A 20873-nucleotide genomic window follows, 5' to 3' on the forward strand; every position below is an offset into this window, starting at 1 on the left:
AAAAATTCATAATGACTGACAATGGTGACTGATATTCCATTATAACACAATATGCGCTTTTTTTGTGTAGCAGCCTAATATTTGGGCGAAAACTGTTCTAGCTATATAAGCTGGGTTTGGGTTTGTCCCAAAATGACTAGCAACGGGGCAGATCAGTTCACTATGTGGAAGTTCTTACAAGTTTGGAAATAGCAATTGTGACATTACGTGATTGTGGTCGCTGGACAAGTTATTTTCTTTTTCACTTTCACAATAGACTGCATTTTTTTTAGCACTCCTGTAACATAACGTTAGTGAAGAGCAAATATGTCTGTACTCTGTAATCGACGATTTGTCTGTTTTATTATTTATAGTGTTATTATAGCGTTCTCGTGCTGTCACAAAGGATGATGGGAAATGTAGGGTGGTTTATTTTCAAAAGTGAATGGGAGTTGTAACGTTAGTGGTTTCTCCCTTTACCGCTTCAGGTGAGGTTCGGACCGCGGATTGGCTGGAAGGATAAAGTGGGTGTGGCGACGGCTGATGATTGACAACGCCGTACATCATGAAGTGACCAACAGCAATCAGCAGGAGAAACTTCCCTGTGTCAGTTTTGCTGCCTGGATAACTTTACCAAGACGGAAACAGGGCATATTAGCTGCTAAATGATCATATATTTGTGGTGAAGAAAGTTCAAAGAGTGCAGTATCAAAAAATGACACAGTAAGATGCTGGTGATGAGAGTGATTATATGGTGATGGAAGCGCACCTGTTGAGGTTCGTGGAGCGGGTACGCAGTTTGTCCGACCATGACATCTCCACCGAGTTCAGCGTGAGTCCTAAACTTTTATACCTCCTTTTTAGTTAAATATATATATAATTGGCAGTGCTTCGTATTACTTAGGCTACAAGATCATACCAGCATAAATAAGTTGACACGAAGCTATTACTATGTTTTTAATTTGGATATCGTCATGATTTGTAGGCTACAATAGTCAAAATGTCATTACAACAAACGTTTTGCTTGAAAAGTGTTATTGTGTTATTTTTATTGGTTTGTTTGTGAACCCTTATGGACATACTGTGGTGATATGATGGTACAGTGATGGTAATACTTTGGGAAATACACTTAGCCACATGGCACTCTCAGACAGGCTACATCTAAGAATACCATGGTTTTAAAAAGAATTGTACCATAGTACTTTTGAGTAATTCTTTGTAAGTGAAGTGTCTTGGAATAGTGTAGAGACTATGGTAAATGGATTTGGAAATCATTCAGTTCCATTGTATCAAAGGACCACCACTGTATCATTGCATAACCATGTTTTTTAGGCATGATAGCAGTATTTGAAGTACCTTGTGTAAATACCATGGTATATGATTATGGTAATCAAGTACCATGGAATTAACATCATATACTGAGTCATCGCTATACCGTGGTACGATTAGAGTATGTTTTTGTGTAAATGTATGATACATATATGGACATTTCTAACTACATGAACGTGCTTTAGTTTTTAATTTTGTAACTAATTTTATGAGTGAGAGTTAGTTTTCCCTTAGTGTTAAATATCCTTTAGACAACCGTTTATTTGCATGTTTCTTTGCAAATGAGTTGATGACTTCATGCTTAAAAAACAATGCACACAACATTTGCATGAGCAACAGTAAACAGCTGAAAGATCTTCCTGCTCATTCCCCTCAAGCTTTTTTCATTTCAGAATCTTTAAACCCGGCTGACGAACCCTTCTGGAAAGATTCTCTCAAAGTTATGAACAAACGTTCTTCCAGTAATGTTAATAGAATGTTCATTCAAAGATATGGTCTTTAATAACATTCTCAAAACATTGGCACACACACAAAAATAACCCTCTATTTATACATTGTTCATAAAACATCTTTCTAACATTTTTAAACATTGCTACTTTCAGAAGTTTAGAGAACATTCAAAAGCAACCTTCCCATTATATTTGCAAAATTATCAAATGTAACTTTCCCTTAATGTTTTCTCTAACGTTCTTATAACCAAGAAAAAAAGGTTTTCAAAACGTCATGTTTTTTTAATGGTTTAAACTTTCAGAACATTCAGAAATAATGTTTTCATAACTTAATAGGAACATTAGCAAACCGTTGTAGAGTATATTTGCGTTAGCTGGGAAGAGGATTGTGCTTATATTGAGTGCACTTTACATACACTGGTCAATTAACTTTCCTTTTTAGATGTGAGAGCCAGGACACATTATACCATAGTCGCCTACATCATATATTGTGTATATATATATATATATTAATCTGAAATTATAATTATCTTAGATTTAAAGGGATAGTGCACCCAAAAAATGAAAATTCTGTCATCATTTACTCACCCAACTTGTTCCAAATCTAAATGAGTTTCTTTCTTCTGTTAAACATAAAAGAAAATGTTTGAAGAACAAGGGTAACCAAAACAGTTGACGGGCACCAATGACTTTTTTTCCATAGTATGGACTAAAATACTATGGAAGTCAATGGGGTCCATCAACTGTCTGGTTACCCACATTCTTCAAAATGTCATCTTTTATGTTCAGCAGTAGAAAGAAACTCATACAGGTTTGGAACAACTTGAGGGTAAGTAAATGATGATAGAATTTTAATTTTTGGATGAACTATCCCTTTAACTGTTCGTTATTATATTCTACTGTGGTTACAATGAGACCAACGTTTTACAGAAGTATCTGTTGATTTTTGACTCATTTGCCTGCATTAGTGAAAGTAGGAGGGCATTTATAAGAAGCACAATCTAGTTCCTCATTAAGTTTCTCGGGTTTTAACTACTGGCAGCATTCAGAAGATGAAGCGCCTGTGGAAAAAAACAGTTGAGACTCTAGTGCTTGTGGTAAAGGGGACAGAAATTGTTTGTGATGCTCTGTGGCTTCTTTTACAGAGACCCAACCAAGAGCATCATGTTGAAAATAACGCATGTGAGATGATCTTCTGTTTTTAAGAAGTGGAAGTAAAACAGAGAGCAGTTTTAGTATGTGGCTGCCTCTATTTACAGACATTCATTACCTGTTTGTTCGTCTGAGATGAGTTGAGGGCTTTTCCTAGCAACTCCTAGGTCCGTTTCACGCATACTCCAGTTCATAAACGGATGCATAATTTTTCAGCTTTTATTAGAGCATTCACACTGCACATGCTGGGTGAAGCAGTGCACAATGGCCACTCACTGCTTCCACGCCACATACAAACTGGATATGCGCTGCAAACGGATCATGTGTGAAACAGCAATGCATGAATGGATCAAAAGTATACCTTGAATGCAATGCAAACCCTTTGCATAAAAACACATCTGCCAAATGCATGAATGCACTATAAATGTTTGTTAATTAATTTTATACTTTCATTATGTTTGGTCATAGTAGCATAATAGCATTAATTTGGGTTTGATCTTGAATTTTTCAAAACCACATCCACTCTCAAAAAAAGACCCTTTCATGGCTTTTATGAGCTATTAAAAAGAATTCACCATAGCATAACAAGCAACAGGATGCCACCTTGTGGTCAGATGTTGCAACCGTGATGTATTAAAAAAAACTAATAAAACATATATTTTTGATCTCATACCTGTGTGTTTTCTCTTTCCTTTTTCAGTTGATACGACAGAAAAGTGCATCATTGAAAGAGGACTATGGCCTGACCACTGCGGCTGGAGAAATCAAAGAAAATGTGAAGAAAAACCGCTATAGGGATATTCTACCCTGTACGTAGTTTTATCAGAGAAGGTTTATTTTAATTCTATTAAAGGTTATTAAGGCTTTTTCTAGGTGAAACAGTTTCTGTAATTAAATTCAATGCAATTCACACCATGCAGTTGTTATAAGAAATATGTGTGTTCGCTGATAACATTGACATGACCTTTATTGTTTTTCCAACATCAACGTTTTAGGTTAAAAGTTCAGTTAAATGCAATGCAATTCAATTAGTCCTGCAGTGAGACTTTAAAAATATATATTTAATAAAGTTAATTTGTTGATGTTAATATGGAGTCAAAATAGCTGATTGCGAAATAAAAATGTTGTCAGTGCTTAACAATAAGGCTTTTTGTCCTGGTCCAGTCAGACTGATATTTTCACTGGTCCCTCCACAAAGTATATTACATTTATTTTAAGTAGCTTTTTTTCGTGTCAAAAATAAATTTATATTTTTCATTAAACATTACTTTTAAACCGTTTGCAATTGTTTATCATTTATATAATAACTAATAATACATTTTACAACTTCATTATATCTCATGACACATATAAATTCACAAACGCGCTTTTACAGAAAAACAATGGCATATATGATGTTTTTTTTATTATTTACAACCCATTTAACTGATGCTAAGATGAACACTTTTTGTGTGTTAGTAGGCTATATTAAATAGCTTAATATCCTATCAGGATTTTCACATCTGACAGTGAGCTCAGATCTCATCAGCTCTGAAATATGTGACTCACAGTTCCTCTCAGTGTGACACAGAATAATGCACCGATGTTATTTTACATGATTATCTCACATCTGTCAAAACATGCCTCCTATAGTTACAGTACTGTTATTTTTTATAACATTGCAATGCCAAAAGCATGTCATAATATTTCATAATTGAGTCTCCACAATGTGTTTCCTGATAAATTATTATGAGTAACTCTCACTGATGAGAGGAAGAATATGCAAATCCTTGTTATCCTCTTCTTTTTTTTCCCTTTTTTTTTTGTATTCCAGATGATCAGACCAGAGTATGTTTAACTCCAACCACATCTGAATATGAGTCTGATTATATTAATGCCAGCTTCATCAAGGTACTGCAGTGTTTTAACTTCAACACTTCTTATCTGGAGCATCATGTACTTTTTTTGTGATAAAACGTAGTAGTTTTGCAAAGTATGTGTAAGACACATAGACGTAGACGTAGTTTTGTCCAGATAGTTTTTGAAGCATTGATAGATAGAAATTATTTTTGTTGTATTATTATCATTTTCTATATTGTTCGCCACTAGGGAGCTGCTAAGAACAAGATTTATATTGCCACTCAAGGCCCTGTGAGCAGCACTGTGGTTGATTTCTGGCGTATGATTTGGCAACACAATGTAGAGGTAATTTTTTTTCTATAATTATGCATTATAGCTACAATGCACAATTTTATTGCTTTTGAAGTATTTCCACTTTTTAAAGCCTGGTCGCTTCTTTTTTTGTTAGGTCATAATCATGGCTTGTCGTGAGATTGAGATGGGAAAGGTAATCTTAATATTTCCTCTGTTGTTCTGTCATACGCCTGTCATTTTCTTGCCATTTACTGTTTTAACAACCTCTCTGTTGTTTAGAAAAAATGTGAAGCCTACTGGGCATCAACCACAAACACATCCACTTTTGGTCCCTTTACTGTCTCAACTGTAAGTGTTTTCTGTGCTTCTCAACAATGAACAATGTGTGTAATTCAACAGTGTAATTCTAAGAGACAGGATATTGATCTTTCACAACAGTTCCTTTTGATGTTATCTCCACACTAAATGAAAGTTTTGTCAGTTTTTTTTGTCTGCAGTTTGATGCAACATGTAGTTCATGCAGTTGCAAGGCCCCACTAGATGAAGTGCTGATTACTGGCATTTGTTTTGTCTTTAGTTTGAGGAGTTGCGACCAAATGAGGAAGTCGCTGTTCGGACGTTGGTAGTAAAATATTATGATGTAAGTGATGTCTCCAGTGTGTTATTAGTAGATGTGATTTAGACCTGATGTAATGGAATTGTTTATATATATATATATATATATATATATATATATATATATATATATATATATATATATATATATATATATATATATATATATATATATATATATATATAACAATTCCATTACATGAATATATATATATATATAGATAGATAGATAGATAGATAGATAGATAGATAGATAGATAGATATATAGAGAGAGATTATATTATAAATATCTATTTAAAGAAAATCTGTCAAACCACAAAGTTGCAGTGTACTTCATTTTGAGTGTCTTGTAAAACACTGTTTACTCTGATATGGTTCCAAACAAGGAAACGCTATAACCATCTCAGTGTGTGATGTTTCACATTTTAGCTCATTTCAAACATTGTAATTTGGTGTAGAAACCATAATCCATTCATAGGTCAAAATTCGCCATCTTTTCCTCACAGGAAGCTCGTAAAGTGTTTCATTTCCAGTATACTGCCTGGCCGGACCATGGAATTCCAGACATGCCGGATGGCATTCTGGGTATGATGGAGTTGGCTCGCCAAAAACAGAGCAACCAGACGGACCCTATAGTAATCCACTGCAGGTCTGTATCACACACACAGCCGTCTCTGTGTTTTTTTCTGTGCCTCTGACAAATGACCCATCTGCCCATGAAAATTCATCAGGTCGTGTCCGTCCATGTTGTTAGGGTGCAGCAGGGGCCGGCCTGTGTTCCTCTGGTTCCATGCATTTTAATGGCACCATTTAAATGAAGTGAGACATGTTAAATATTCAGCACCTGATGTGGCGCTGGAAAAGCCTGTTAACTTCCAGACTTCAGCACAGATTCACTCATTACCGTCTCTATATACATGAGAGAGACTCTGTCCAACAATATGGCTCATAATTCCCCCCGTGACCCTCTGAACCGAGACTCGGGGGAGAATGGATCTTATCACATGATATGGAAATGTGACAGATTCTCTTGCTTTACAGTGCGGGGTGCGGTAGAACCGGGGTCATTTGTGCTGTTGACTATGTCAATGATCTACTACTGGCAGAGGTATTAACATCATAACCAATACAAAATGTGGTAACACTTTATTTTACAGTGTTCTTGTTACATACGTTACATGTAATTACCATAGTAATAACAGTAAATGATGCATATTTACATGCAACTAACCCTCAACCAAATCCTAATCCTACCCTAACCCTATAATAAGTACATGTAGTTGCTTAGTGTTACTCAGTACTTAATTATATAATTACACTGTAACAATGACACCTTAAAATAAAGTGAAACCCAAAATGTATATGCAGTGCTTGAATGTGAAACATACAGTGTGTATATAAGTATGTACAGTAGCAACATAAAAATACAGGAGGATTTTATTGATAGATAGATAGAAATGTCATTAAAAGAACACTTGCTAGAAATCAGTACTATTAATGTGATTGGATCTGAGTAAAAAAACATTACATGCATATGCATTATTTTAATTTCAGCAAATACAAGAGGATTTTAATATATTTGACCTGATATTAGAGCTCAGAAGACAGAGACCTTCAGCTGTGCAGACCAAGGTGACTACTATTTTTTTTTTTTTGCATGGCACAGATAATAGAAAGCATCTACATCTTAAGTTCTTCAACTGTAATGCAACCGTCTGCCCGTTAAAGTAAAATATCAAAGCCTTGATGCTTAAGATATGTTTTTATCTAATCCGAGCACATAGGTAGGCCCATTCAGCCCATATTCCACGACACCATGTGAATTCCTTATGTCATGTTGTAATGTTTATGTGAATCACCTCAGGAGCAGTATGGATTTGTCTTTCATACGGTTGCTCAGATGTTTCAGAAGGTCTTGCAGGTGAAAAATAACAATACAGAGGTAAGACGCACACACTGCATGCTGCTCAAAAGATTTTTTTTTTTATTGGAAAAAAAAATTATATTTCTATTTTGGCAAGGAAGCATTAAATTGATCAAAAGTGACAGTAAAGACATATATAATGTAATAAAATATTTCTATTTGAAATAAATGCTGTACTTTTAAAAATGTAAAAGAAATCAAGATACAAAAATAATGGCATTATCAAAAATAAATGCTTCTTGAGCAGCAAATCAGCATATTAGAAAGATTTCTGAAGGATCATGTGATGCTGAAGACTGGTGTAATAATGTTGAAAATTCAGCTTTGTCATCACAGGAATAAATTACATTTGAAAATATATTCAAATAGAAAACAAAAAGTTGTAATTATGTTTCAAAATATTACTGTTTTTATTGTATGTTTGATCAAATAAATGCCGCTTTGGTGAGCAGAAGAGACGTTTGAACGGTAGTGTAATTAAATCCAATTTAAAGGGATAGTTCGCCCAAATAAAATATATTTCTATCATCATTTTACTCACTCACATGTCGTTCCAAACCTGCATGATTTTCTTTTATACTTTCATACTATCTTTCATACAATTAAAGTTGTCCATGTGACTTGTGCACTATATTCAAGCCATCTAAATTCATGTCCGCTTTTAGTGAAGAATACATTGAAATTTAAGTTGCTATTCATTGATAATTGTCCCCTCTGCCATAGTGCTGAAATTCACTTTTAAATACATTCAAATATGGCATTAGAATAATGTCAAACTATCAGCCTTGTCTTCATACTAAGCTATCAGACATACTCAACCAAAATTATGTCAAAATACCAGTCTCTGCAAGTATTCTCGTAAACACAGCCAGTTGCATCTTAAATGAACGTAAACAGTTGAGAAAGAAATTATATGTGTATCATTATATTGGATCCGTGCATTCGGTCTTAAAGTGACAGCAGCCTATAAATACAATACAATACAATATTTATTTATAGAGCACATTTTAAAACAGCCAGGGCTGACCAAAGTGCTGTACAAGGCAGAAGATATAATGCACAGGACAATAAAAATAAGCAAATAACACTCAGGGAGAATTAAAAGCAAGAGAAAATAAAAAAGTATTTAAAGAGGATTTAAATATGGAAACTGAGGGAGCCAGTCTGATATAGAGAGGCAGACTGTTCCAGAGTTTTGGGCCAGCAGTCGCAAAAGCATGGTCACCTTGTTTTTTGAGTCTGGATCTAGGCACGTTAAGAAGGCAGTGGTCACTGGATCTCAAGGTACGAGAAGGATTGTACAGACAAAGCAGATCGGTCAGGTACTGAGGGGCCAAATTGTTAAGAGCTTTATACACAAAAAGTAAAATTTTAAAATCAATTCTAAATTTGACGGGTGAACAATGGAGATTGAATAAGATAGGGGTGATTGATTCATACTTGCGTGTCCCAGTAAGGAGTCTAGCTGCTGCGTTTTGCACTAGCTGTAGGCGAGGAAGAGAAGACTGAGATAGACCAAAATAAAAAGAATTACAATAGTCTAGTCGAGATGTTACGAATGCATGAATCACTGTTTGGAGATTACTCTGAGTTAAAAAAGGTTTCGCTTTAGAGAGTTGGCGGAGGTGAAAAAAGCATGACTTTACGACGGCACTGATCTGTTTATCAAATTTTAAGTTGTGGTCAAACAGAAAGCCCAGATTTCTTGCACAGTGGGTTTCATACGGTGCAAGGGTACCACGGTCAACATCATACGCGCAGTTTTCCCTGGGGCCGAAGATAATTATTTCTGTTTTATTTTCGTTTAGGTTTAGAAAATTACTTGAAAGCCAAAGTTTAAGTTCACTTAAGCAGGCAAACAGGGGTTGTAGACCATGTTTAGCATTATGTTTTAAAGGAAAGTAAATCTGAGTATCGTCGGCATACAGATGAAAGGATACTCTGTATATGTTAAAAATGGAAGCCAGAGGTAGCAAATATAGAATAAACAATACAGGCCCGAGGATTGATCCCGTTGGGACTCCGCAGTTCAGAGGTACACTAGAGGAGGAGTGATGCCCAATACGGACACTAAAACATCTGTTGGTCAGATAGGAGCGGAACCACTGCAAGACAATGCCTCGAAAGCCCACGGATGTCTCCAGACGTCGCAGCAGGACCTCATGATCAACTAAGTCAAATGCAGCACTCAAATCTAATAAAACTAGAGCCAGTGATTTCCCAGAGTCAGTTTCAGTGAAAATATCACTTGAAACTCTTAAGAGAGCAGATTCGGTACTGTGTAAAGCTTTAAAACCAGATTGAAATGTTTAATGGAGGGCATTTACAGATAGATATGATTGTAGTTGAATCAGTACAACTCTCTCAATGATTTTCCAAATGAAAGGTAGGTTAGAAATAGGACGAAAGTTACAGAGAGCGGAAGGATCGAGATTAATTTTTTTAAGATATGGCGTCACCACAGCAACTTTCAGACTGCTTGGGAAGGAACCAGTTGACAGGCATTTGTTAATTAAAAGTCATAGGCCAGGACCAACTGTGGCCATGATTTGTCTCAGGAAAAAAGGTGGAATAATATTCTGTGGACAGATGGTAGGTTTTACTTGACCAACAATTTCATTACATGTGTCCAGATCAATTGGCTCAAACTCCAGGTGGAGGGACAATCAGAGTAAATACCTGCTGCTATCCAAGTCAGTTATGTTAAGGGATAGTTCACCCAAAAATTTAAATTACCCCATGATTTACTCACCCACACGTTGATTTACGGCAAAAGAGTAACACTTGAAACACAACGTAATGACGAATGCGGAAGCGCAGAGGATAGAGCAAAACAAAACGCCAATCACGAATTTGAAGCGTTGAAGCGTCAGTTGCGTAACAGTCATTGGAGAGGCTCTCAGATTTCATCAAACATATCTTCATTTGTGACTTCAACGAAAGTCTTATGGGTTTGGAATGACATGATGGCGAGTAATTAATGACAATTTCATTTTTGGGTGAACTAACCATTTAATCAAACAACAATAGTGTGTGTTATACCATAGTGTTATTTAACATTTAGGCCTAATTACATATCTGTACCTGAATACACTACAGTTAGACCTTACTTTATTTGTAACTTTGTTATATTGTATTAATATGCTTGTAATTAGTGTATTTGATCTTATTTTTTACTGACTGTTCACTTGCCTCCAATCATGTTTGAACTGTATTGGTTAGGCTAGTAGTTTTTGCTGTGGTATCGAAGTACTTAAAGTGTGTTTTAAGTAATAAATTAAAAGGTACATTTACAACCATTTTGTTTAAAATAAAATCTCTCTGTCATTGCATCTCGCATTTTTACATCACATCTTGTTTTACTTCCTTAAGACCTTGAGCCCTGAACTTTAAAAAGGCAGTTTATCAGGAAACACGCTTGCTGTGTGCTTCCTCTATGCAAATGCTCAGGCATCCTTCAACAGTTGAACACAGACACTCTGTGTAGCTGCTCTCCCACACTGAGTACGTATTTCACTATTTGTTTGTCTTTTTTTCTTTCTTTTTTTATATTGAAAACACGAGACTTCGACCTCTCTGTACATCAATGCGGTTTCACCGAAGGCTTCATTGAAATTAGGCAGCTTCAACGTACCTTCTAAAACACGGTAAGACCACAAATGACTTTCATTTCCAAATTTCTAACCTCTTTTGACTGTTTACGGACGTCTGTGATTAAAATCAGTGGTGGCCACACAGCCAGAGGCCAATTTGAGATTGACAACAGCGCAGTTCTGCTAACTACGGCGCCGTGCCTCACACAGGTGGCCAAGATGCAAGCTGTTATTGTCGGTTCGGTCTTGCACCCCACACTTTTCTTGTCTAACACTTAACTTCATCAGAGTCAATGTGAGTTAATCTCCTGAGTCATCGATGTATAGCTGGATATATATTTCTTCATACAGTGGGATTCATGCTAATGTTTCTGCTTTGCATACAGATGAATATAACTTTTGTAATGAATATGTGAATATTTTGCATGACTGCATCCTTAGATTATACGGAGCATTTATTCATTTTTAAGTCAATGTGTTCTGTTATTGCAGTTCCCCTTGTGTCAATAACATATTTCTTAAGATATATTGAATGCAAATCTGACAGTTGGTCATTAAACATTGCTGTATATGGGGTCCCACAATGCACCAATGTATTCAAGACACCCTAGAATACTAGAATACTGTCTAACACTTGATGGCTGCTCTGTCAAGTCCTCGTCGTCGGTTAGGAACCTGGGTGTGCACTTTGATAACAATCTTTCATTTGAAAGTCACCTGAATAGTATCTGTAAAACCGCATTTTTTCCATCTTAAAAATATATCTAAATTACATTATATGCTCTCAATGACATATGCAGAACAATTAGTTCATGCGTTCATGACATCAAGGCTAGATTATTGTAATGCTATTATGGGTGGTTACCCTGCACGCTTAAACAAATTACAGCTGGTCCAAAATGCAGCAGGTAGAGCTCTTACCAGAACCAGAAAGTATGACCATATTAGCCCAGTTCTGTCAAAACTGCATTGGCTGCCTAGTAAATGGTAAATGGTAAATGGACTGCATTTTTATAGCGCTTTCACAGACACAATGGCCACCAAAGCGCTTTACATATATGCCTCTCATTCACCCATTCACTCAGTCATTCATACACCGACGGCGGTGTCAGCCATGCAAGGCGCCAGTCAGCTCGTCGGGAGCAGCGGGGTTAGGTGTCTTGCTCATGGACACCTCGACCATTGCTCAGGTGGAACCGGGGATCGAACCACCAACCTTTCGGTTTGTAGACAACCTACATGAACCACTGAGCCACTGCCGCCCCATTGGCTCCCTATTAAACATCATATAAATTTTAAAATATTGCTGATTACTTACAAAGCACTAAATGGTTTAGCTCCCCAGTACTTGAGTGAGCTCTTAACGCATTATAATCAGTCGCGTCTATTGCGATCTTAAAATTTCTGCCAGTTGATAATACCTAGAATATCAAAATCGACTGCTGGCGGTAGATCCTTTTCCTATTTAGCAGGAAAACTTTTGAACAGTCTTCCTAACATTGTCCGGGAAGCAGACACTGTCTGTCAGTTCAAATCTAGACTAAAAACAAATCTCTTTGGTTTAGCCTACACATAACACATTATAGACTTCTATAATTCAATGTTAGGCTGCATAGTTTAGATCAGCCAGAACCGGGAACACTTCCCATAAATCCTGATGTACTTTTTACATCATAAGAAGGATGGCGTCTACGCTAATATTAGTTTCTCTGTTTATCCCGGGGATTTACCGCAGTCTGCTGGATCCAGGCTGTATCCGGATCTGATGATAGACCTGCGCCTGGACACGACGACAACGCAGTCCTGAAGTGTCAACTAGTCTCTCCCCTGTGAAGGCCTCCTTCCCTTTACCTCTGTACAGATAAAACGTTGTCGGGATAATTCCGATTCATGTGGCTACGTGGAAGAGATTAAAAAAATTTCAGATCCACCAGGCACTGTTTTATGCGAATGAGCGGCCGGATCGCATTAAAGAATTTTCTGTTAGAACGGTGTCGTGTTAGCGGCCCGAAGTTAATAACTAATGATCGTTCCGCTGGAAGTGAATCAATCAAAACTAACTTTAGATAGACAATGACTTTATTCTAGAGCTGCTGTAAAGCCAAAACAATCTCTGTTACTTTAATTTCCTATTATCACTGTAAAGCTGCTTTGAAACAGTCCATATTGTTAAAAGCACTATATAAATGAAGGTGACTTGACACCCAGAGCGAAATGTGAGTGAGGTACAAGTCTTGCGTCACTGTATAATCTAATGCAATCTACATTGTCACAAATACCAATTGACTTATAAACTAGCAATGTAATTGACATGCTAGTGACCTCTTCACTATAGTGAGGCTTATATTATAACTAGATTCTTGCTTTTTTTGTGGATGCTTGTCTGCGCAAAACTGTCTGCTGGGTTGCTAGCTAGTTGCTAGCAATGGTTGTTACTCAGGTCAAAGAAGTTCAACTGCAAGTCTCTAATATTCTGTCTGTAGATATGTCTTTTTTTTAATAAGTGTACTTTATGGGATGGGAGGTGGGCGCGCTAACAAAGATTCTAGAGACCGCAGCCTCTAGCAGCAGTCACTTGTGCGCCTCTTAAGGGCCTGGGGAGTGAGGTTCACTCACACAGCTCTAACTACCTGGCCTCCATTACACTCAATCCCCCTAATCCTCACTCCCATCCGGGTCACGGCACCAGTAACCCCTTTGGTTCTACTCGCATCGCTCAGAGCGGGATTTGAACCGGCGTTTCTGCTTTGGGAGGCTGACAAGCTAACAAGGATGCTGAAGACTGCAGCCTCTAGCATCAGTCACTAGTGCGCCTCTTGAGGCCAGGGGAGTGAGGTGTGTACCGACTTTAAAGGTGTACTTGTCTGTCTGTGGTTTCAGAAATCCTCCTCTCAAGCCCAGGCTTTCTCATCCTCTTCCTCAGACCAGGATGAACGACACTTATGCGGTCGTCAACAAGCCTAAACTGCAGCCCCCCAGCTCTGCCCCCCATTCGATCACTGTCCATTACTATGACAATGCTAATTCAGAGAAAAGCAATAAGAATGCTGTCTACAGTGCAGTTAAACCTAAAAACAGACCTGGATCACTCCTGCCTCCTCCCACCTCACCGGATTATGACAGATCAACGACGGCCAATCAGAGAGGAGGACTGTCACCTAAAGTAATGGACAATGAGGGTTATGAGCTATTGCCAGGTAAGTGGCTATTTGAATGGCTCACAAAACAGCCTAGAAACTGCATAGCAACACCCTCGCAACTATGCACAACACAAGTTTTGCACAGACCAAACACATTTTCTTATATTCTGAGAATCTCGCTGAATTGAAAATGAATTCAAGTAGACAAAAAAAACTGCAAACTCAGCTGAACACTAAAAGGAAGATCATTTCAGACAGAGGGAACTTGTTTGTTTTAAGAGAGTAAAGTTTGGAAACTTCTGCTTACAGCTTTCACTGTCCTCATATGACTGTTCTATTTGAGTTCTTCTCTTTCATGTGATCACCAGGGTATTCAGAGCCCTCTCATTTGGTGTTTATCTATTAAAAGTTCAGTTATTTGAAGCTCATATTTCCATATCTGTCAGGGAATTAAAATGCCTTTTTGTTTCATCTATTATTGAACTTTTAAAGTATTGGTTTCGGCAGAGTCCTAACAGGTGAAGTGTGTAATTTCTGTGTCACAAAACAGAAATAATCAGCAGCATACAGTGCATACTGAACAGTATTCAAGTAGTAAGCTAGTTATACTTTTTAAACATAGCCAGTGTTTTCAAGCATGTTTCATAAACTTTCCCCTGTCTGCCATTGGTCAACCGAGCAGATAGTCCCGCCTCCAAATTCACAGCATTTGCTGAGCCAAAATGTAACACGTCAGATGTTTGTATAGCACCAGTGTTTACATACTAGTTACATATCAACCTACCAATGGCTTACTGTATGCTTTAATATGAAGATGGTATAAAGCCTAAAAAACATATATTTCACCTTTTTAAAATAGTTTCAGAGGAAAAATAATAATTTGCAATACTTTTTTTTTTTTTTTTGTTATAGTGGTGTTGGTCTGGTTATATACTTTTTACCAAGATAAAATAAATAAATGTTACAGTTCTTTTATTCATGATTTCTGAATAAACCTTTTGTTTTTTTCTCAGGGGAGTTGAGGTCCATGAATAGAGATGTGCAGGTAAATGATCTGATTGGTATTAAGATTCTGCAGTCATTTATGCTTGGCAGATGGGTTTGTTGGTTTTCATGTTAGCATATTAGATGTCAAATTAAAGTGCTAAGTACATATTAATCTTATATGACTCATTTTTTATGCAGCTATTGGCCCGTATTTCCTCTCTGCACACTTGTAGATGTGTCAAATTTCTCCTTTGTTTGTATTTCACATTAGATGCACATTCAGCCTCTTCCTGTGATATGAGGCTTCTAGCTGAGATCACACTCACAAGTTAACAAGCTTTAGCAGACACTTACAGGCAGTACATTTAGTAAAAACAACCTGACAAATTCAATATTTCCACTGAATATGAGTCTAATATGTATTTGACTGATGATCACAGTCTTTGTAACCCTGATAATCACAGATAAAATCTCCAATCAATATAATTAAATCTAATTAAATGAAATTTGTGTTCCTCAGCCACAAGTTCCTCTTTCACGAACCCCAAGTGCAAGTAAGTGTGTTGTTACATGTTTAATGTACTATGCAAGTTGGTCTGGAAAAAAAATGAAGTGACATTTACACGTTATTTATCAGTTTTGTTTATTATTTATACAATTAAAGATTTTCAAATAATTTATTCAACAACAAAAAATGCTTATGCTAAATGGGGTGTTGATTAATTTTATCCATTTTTTATAATTCTGATACATGATTTGTGGTCTGTTAACTGAGCTGCATGGATTTTTTTGTAGTTTTTTAAAAAAAAAAGTATTTTGCTGCATCCCAATTCACATACTATCCGTCCTAAATATTCAATTCAATTCAATTCAAATTTATTTGTATAGCGCTTTTCACAATACACATTGTCTCAAAGCAGCTTTACAGAAATTGCATTTCGGAAATGTACATAGAAAAATACAGTTAGTTAATCAAGTATTAATTTATGGCATAACATATCGCCGGCTTTGAGTCGTCTCTTCACAGGAGTCGAGTCGTCTCTTCACAGGCGTTGGGGCATCTGAAGTCTCCGTGAGAGGCTGGATACAAACTGGAGCTGACGAACGCTATTTACCTCGGGACTAGCGTCCCGAGATAACAGCAGAAAGGCAGATGGGAAATAATTAGCATAGCTGATGTTCATAATGTTAATGCATTCGAACTGGTTCAGCAGTATCAAAGGTTAAGCATTAAGTGAATGCTTGGTTAAAGAGATGCGTCTTTAATCTAGTTTTAAACTGGGACAGCGAGTCTGAGTCTCGTACAATATCAGTAAGGCTATTCCAGAGTTTAGGAGCTAAATGCGAGAACGCCCTCCCTCCTTTAGTGGACTTAGATATCCTAGGAATGACCAGAAGCCTCGAATTTAGTGATCTTAAAGAGCGCGATGGATTGTATGGCGATAGAAGGTCTGTTAAATACACAGGAGCTAAACCATTTAGGGCTTTATAGGTCAGTAGGAATACTTTGTAATTGATACGTAACTTAATAGGTAACCAGTGTAGAGATGATAAAATAGGTGTTATATGATCATATTTTCTTGATCTAGTAAGAACTCTAGCAGCTGCATTTTGCACTAACTGTAGCTTGTTGATTGAGGATGTAGGACAGCCAGCTAATAAAGCATTACAGTAATCTAGTCTCGAGGTCATGAATGCATGAACTAACTTTTCTGCATCAGAAACAGATAGCATGTTGCGTAGCTTAGCAATGTTTCTAAGGTGGAAAAAGGCTGTTCTTGTAATATATGAAATATGATTTTCGAAAGTCAAGTTGCGGTCTAGTATAACACCCAGGTCTTTTACTGTAGTGGATAAAGTAACAGGACATCCTTCTAAATTAAAGTTGTATTGTAAGGGATTTTGTGGGTAGTTTTTTGGACCAATAAGTAGTACCTCCGTTTTATCTGAATTTAATAGCAGGAAATTACACGTCATCCAGCATTTTATATCATTTAGACACTCTGTCAATTTCGATAAGTTAGTGTTTTCATCTGGTCGTGATGAGATATATAATTGAGTGTCATCAGCATAACAGTGGAAATTAATTCCATGTTTTCTTATAATATTACCAAGTGGCAGCATATATATTGAGAATAGCAGAGGGCCTAACACCGATCCTTGCGGCACTCCATAGTCTACTGACGTTATCTTTGATTTTTCCCCATTTAGACAGACAAAATGGTAACGGTCTGATAAGTAAGATCTAAACCAGCTTAATGCCGGTTTTAAATAAAATAGTATTTGAAATTAGTATTAGTGTATCCTAAATCATAGTACTTTATGTTGAAATGAGTATTTCGAATGGTCTACTTTTTCCTGTTAGAATTTGAAGTGCAGATCCATGAGCACTCTATCAGCTAATATTGCGAACAACCCACTGCACTTTGGGCGAGGATTTGATTAGAACTACAAAAAGTGTAAAAAAATCTACAAATATGGCGTATGTGCGAGACCAACGGTAGTAGGGAAAGTAGAGAGGTTTAGATGAAGGGGTCTGAGTAATCATTATCTAACCTGACAAAAAGATATTTATTCAATGTTATCCACATTATATTTCATCTGCAACAGCATTGTGAACTTTTGTACAGATATGTTTGGTCATTATCTTTTAAATGCATCATTATGCAAATTGAAAATAGAGTCTCTGCATGAAAGACCCACGACTGGCAGATCAACGTGTTATTTACGATATTTCTCTCTAAAAAAGTAGGACATTAAATTGAATGTGGCTGATTTTAACTGTGACAAGATGATTGACAGGGCACTTTAAATGGACAGGGCACAGGATGCACGTACCTAAGCGACAGAGCTGTCCTTAGTTAGTAGGAAGTAGAAGTAGTATTTCGTCTCAAACTTGCCTAATCTTCTGATACACACATAAAAGTATGTACTTTTTCTTCACAAAACAGTAGACGAATTGGGATGCAGCTTTGGTCACACCGCATTTTAAGATTTTACAACTTTGATGTTGAATGACCTCATGTTATGTGTCAACAATCCACTTTTGAATGCTGTCATATACTGACTATAAAGAGTAAGGTGTGTCGTTTCAGTTCCCCTGAGACTCCTTATCGACCAAATGAGTGAAACGCTATCTAGCAGTAAACAGGAAGAAGTGTTAGATCAGTGTTGGTTTCCATCTAATGCTCTGAGGTTTGTTTTTAAGTTATTAAACATTGTTAAACATGTTTTTCTCAGCTGAGAGCCAATCTTCTACAGATGATGATTATGAATATGTGTGTAGCGTTGTCAAGGACACCAACAGCCCATTTGCCCCGGGCGGCCTGGGTGAGTTACACCATATCCACACACTAAATCTTCATTCTAAACATAAGAAGATAAATATTTAGGTTTGGATGGGTTTTTGGATAAATCTGCTAGTTTCTATTTCTAAATCTTCAAAAACAATATTATTGTACTCATGTAAATGGCTAACTTGTCGTTTAGTAAATAAAGATAAATAAATTGCTGTTTTACAATAGGTAAACTGATAGATTGTGGGCAGTGGCTTTCCAGATCACACACGCACTTACAACCACAAAAAAGTGACATCACGGGGTGGTTTCCAGGCCTTAAAGCAACCGTGTTTATATCTGGGATATGCAAACATCACTTTTACTGTTGCTCGAATTTAGGGTTAGATGTGTAAACTAATAACAAAGATTAGGGGTTTAAGCAATTGTTCACTCAACAATATGTTTCCATCCAAAGGTGCAAATGTAACTTGTGTGCAAAATTGGAATATATAAAGCACAGTTTCTATCCCTTGTTCAAGAGAACAAACTTGTTCACATTAGCATGTGCTGAATGGGATTACCCAGCCAGAGGAGCTCAGAAGAGACCAAGACCAACCAACCAAAACGCACGCACACACACACACACACACAAAAGTGGCAAAATTTCTGTAATAACAATAGAAGTTTGCAATCAGATGAGGCAACTGAGGCTCTTTTGTCCTAAAGTACATCTTAAATGACTTGCACCTCAGAGTGTGCAGACGAAACACAATTAACATTGAGACGTTCAGATGCCCGATGTCTGAGAACGCAATCATGTGAGACACTTGGAGGTTGTTATACCCAATCATTTTGATAGACTTTGGCTCAAACATTTCAGAACGACCAAACCAACATTTGAGATGCTGTTCAATGAAACTGATCCGCTGGTTAGTCCAGTTATCCAATCACATCCTCTGTTGAGGCAAAGTCATGCGAGTTTTTTGGTGCGCATCGAGGGATTCCTTCAGTAAATGAGTTTTATGCACGTCCTCTTATCGGATAAAAAAATTTTTCGACTCAATTGAGCGCATATGTCTCCATTCATCTAGGTGGATGGAAACATGGCTAATGTCATTCAAAACCTGTATGACTTTTTCTTCTGTGGAGCAAAAATGACACTTTGAAAGAAAATTGGTTCGAAACTAGCTGTGTGAAGATTCTTCAAAAGTCTTTATTCCGTTGACACAGTAAAGCTAAGCGAATTGCCGACGAATGGAGCTTTTGCACCGAATGTGAAACGATTGAATGCCTTTAGCTAATTCACGGCTGCACGATAGGTGGCGCTAACCGAGAATGCATTTTTCCTCATGTATGTATCTAGTAGGTTTTCCCACTTGGCTAATCTTTAGAATTAGCTGAAGGCTTGGCAAGCCCTTTCGATGATGTTGTGTTCTTACGAACATGTAAAAATCGAACTGACCTAGATTTGATCATGATCCAAGATCCATTTAAAATATTACTTCATTATTGACCTGTGCTCTGTTATCTTGTGTTTCTCAGTCAGGGCACATGGTGATTTCAAACTTTGTCTTTGTTTGTCTTGCGCTTCAGGTTTCAACTGTCGCTTAAAGAAACCCAAAGGCCCACGAGATCCACCGGCCGAATGGAGTCGCGCAGAAAGTTGAAACCGCAACAGGTTTTAGGTTTTAAGATGCACAGCTATTTTTACACTGGGTAATAGAGCATCTATTTATGTACTGAAGACGTTTCGTATTCTAGTTTTGTTTGTATTACAGTTTTAATTATTGTTGCAATTTATGATTATGTTGTTAAGTTTATTCATGTATTTGTGTGGCAACTTTAAGAAATTGAAAACTAGAGTGATGATTTTTGAACTCATGTGTGATGTACAGTAAAAGGGGCCATTTCATTATATTTTTTTAAGTTTTAGTCCACTTGCGTTATTCACATTTTTATGTGCCATAATGGTAAATGGTGGTAATCTTTATATGGAATGGTAATATATTCTGACATCAGTAAGTTGTTATTTAGTATGCTGTTTCAGTAAATGTTCTTATTAGATGGTTTTCGATATGTTTTCAAAGTACATCAAACCTTTTTATCTCAAGAAATCAAGGAAAATTTGATATATGACACGCTTTAGCAGGGGTGTCAAACCACAGTCCTACAGAGTGTAGTTCCAATTCCAAACTGCATTTTTGCACCCTTGAAGGGCACTTCGGGGAGGAGACACTAATTGTAGGGGCGTTCCAAACGAATCAATCCCTTCACGAAGGGCCCTTCCACAAGT

The 20873-nt window shown here is 36.9% G+C and overlaps 1 protein-coding gene across 1 annotated transcript; it reads left to right on the top strand.

Moving 5' to 3' along the window:
• Positions 1-549: 549 nt before the first annotated feature.
• On the top strand, positions 550-20644 carry ptpn18 (protein tyrosine phosphatase non-receptor type 18). The gene is made up of 17 exons (XM_077223117.1): positions 550-811; positions 3610-3718; positions 4723-4799; positions 4998-5093; positions 5197-5235; positions 5322-5390; positions 5620-5682; positions 6165-6307; positions 6700-6766; positions 7213-7290; positions 7523-7600; positions 11147-11229; positions 14056-14372; positions 15329-15360; positions 15823-15856; positions 18543-18632; positions 20174-20644. Exons 1-17 carry the CDS (start codon positions 731-733, stop codon positions 20245-20247), a joined length of 1530 nt encoding a protein of 509 aa, XP_077079232.1. The 5' UTR covers positions 550-730; the 3' UTR covers positions 20248-20644.
• The last annotated feature ends 229 nt before the right edge of the window (positions 20645-20873 follow it).

The sequence above is a fragment of the Siphateles boraxobius genome, unplaced genomic scaffold (genome assembly GCF_051911475.1).
Source record: "Siphateles boraxobius isolate OS27281-9 unplaced genomic scaffold, OSU_SipBor_1 9, whole genome shotgun sequence".
In the NCBI taxonomy this organism is placed as follows: domain Eukaryota; kingdom Metazoa; phylum Chordata; class Actinopteri; order Cypriniformes; family Leuciscidae; genus Siphateles; species Siphateles boraxobius.

Coding starts and splice junctions, on each gene's coding strand:
- ptpn18 (XM_077223117.1), top strand. CDS start 731: ATGGTGATGGAAGCGCACCTGTTGAGGTTCGTGGAGCGGGTACGCAGT. Junction 5,683..6,164: donor TGGTAGTAAAATATTATGAT/GTAAGTGATGTC, acceptor TTTTCCTCACAG/GAAGCTCGTAAAGTGTTTCA. Junction 18,633..20,173: donor ATTTGCCCCGGGCGGCCTGG/GTGAGTTACACC, acceptor CTTGCGCTTCAG/GTTTCAACTGTCGCTTAAAG.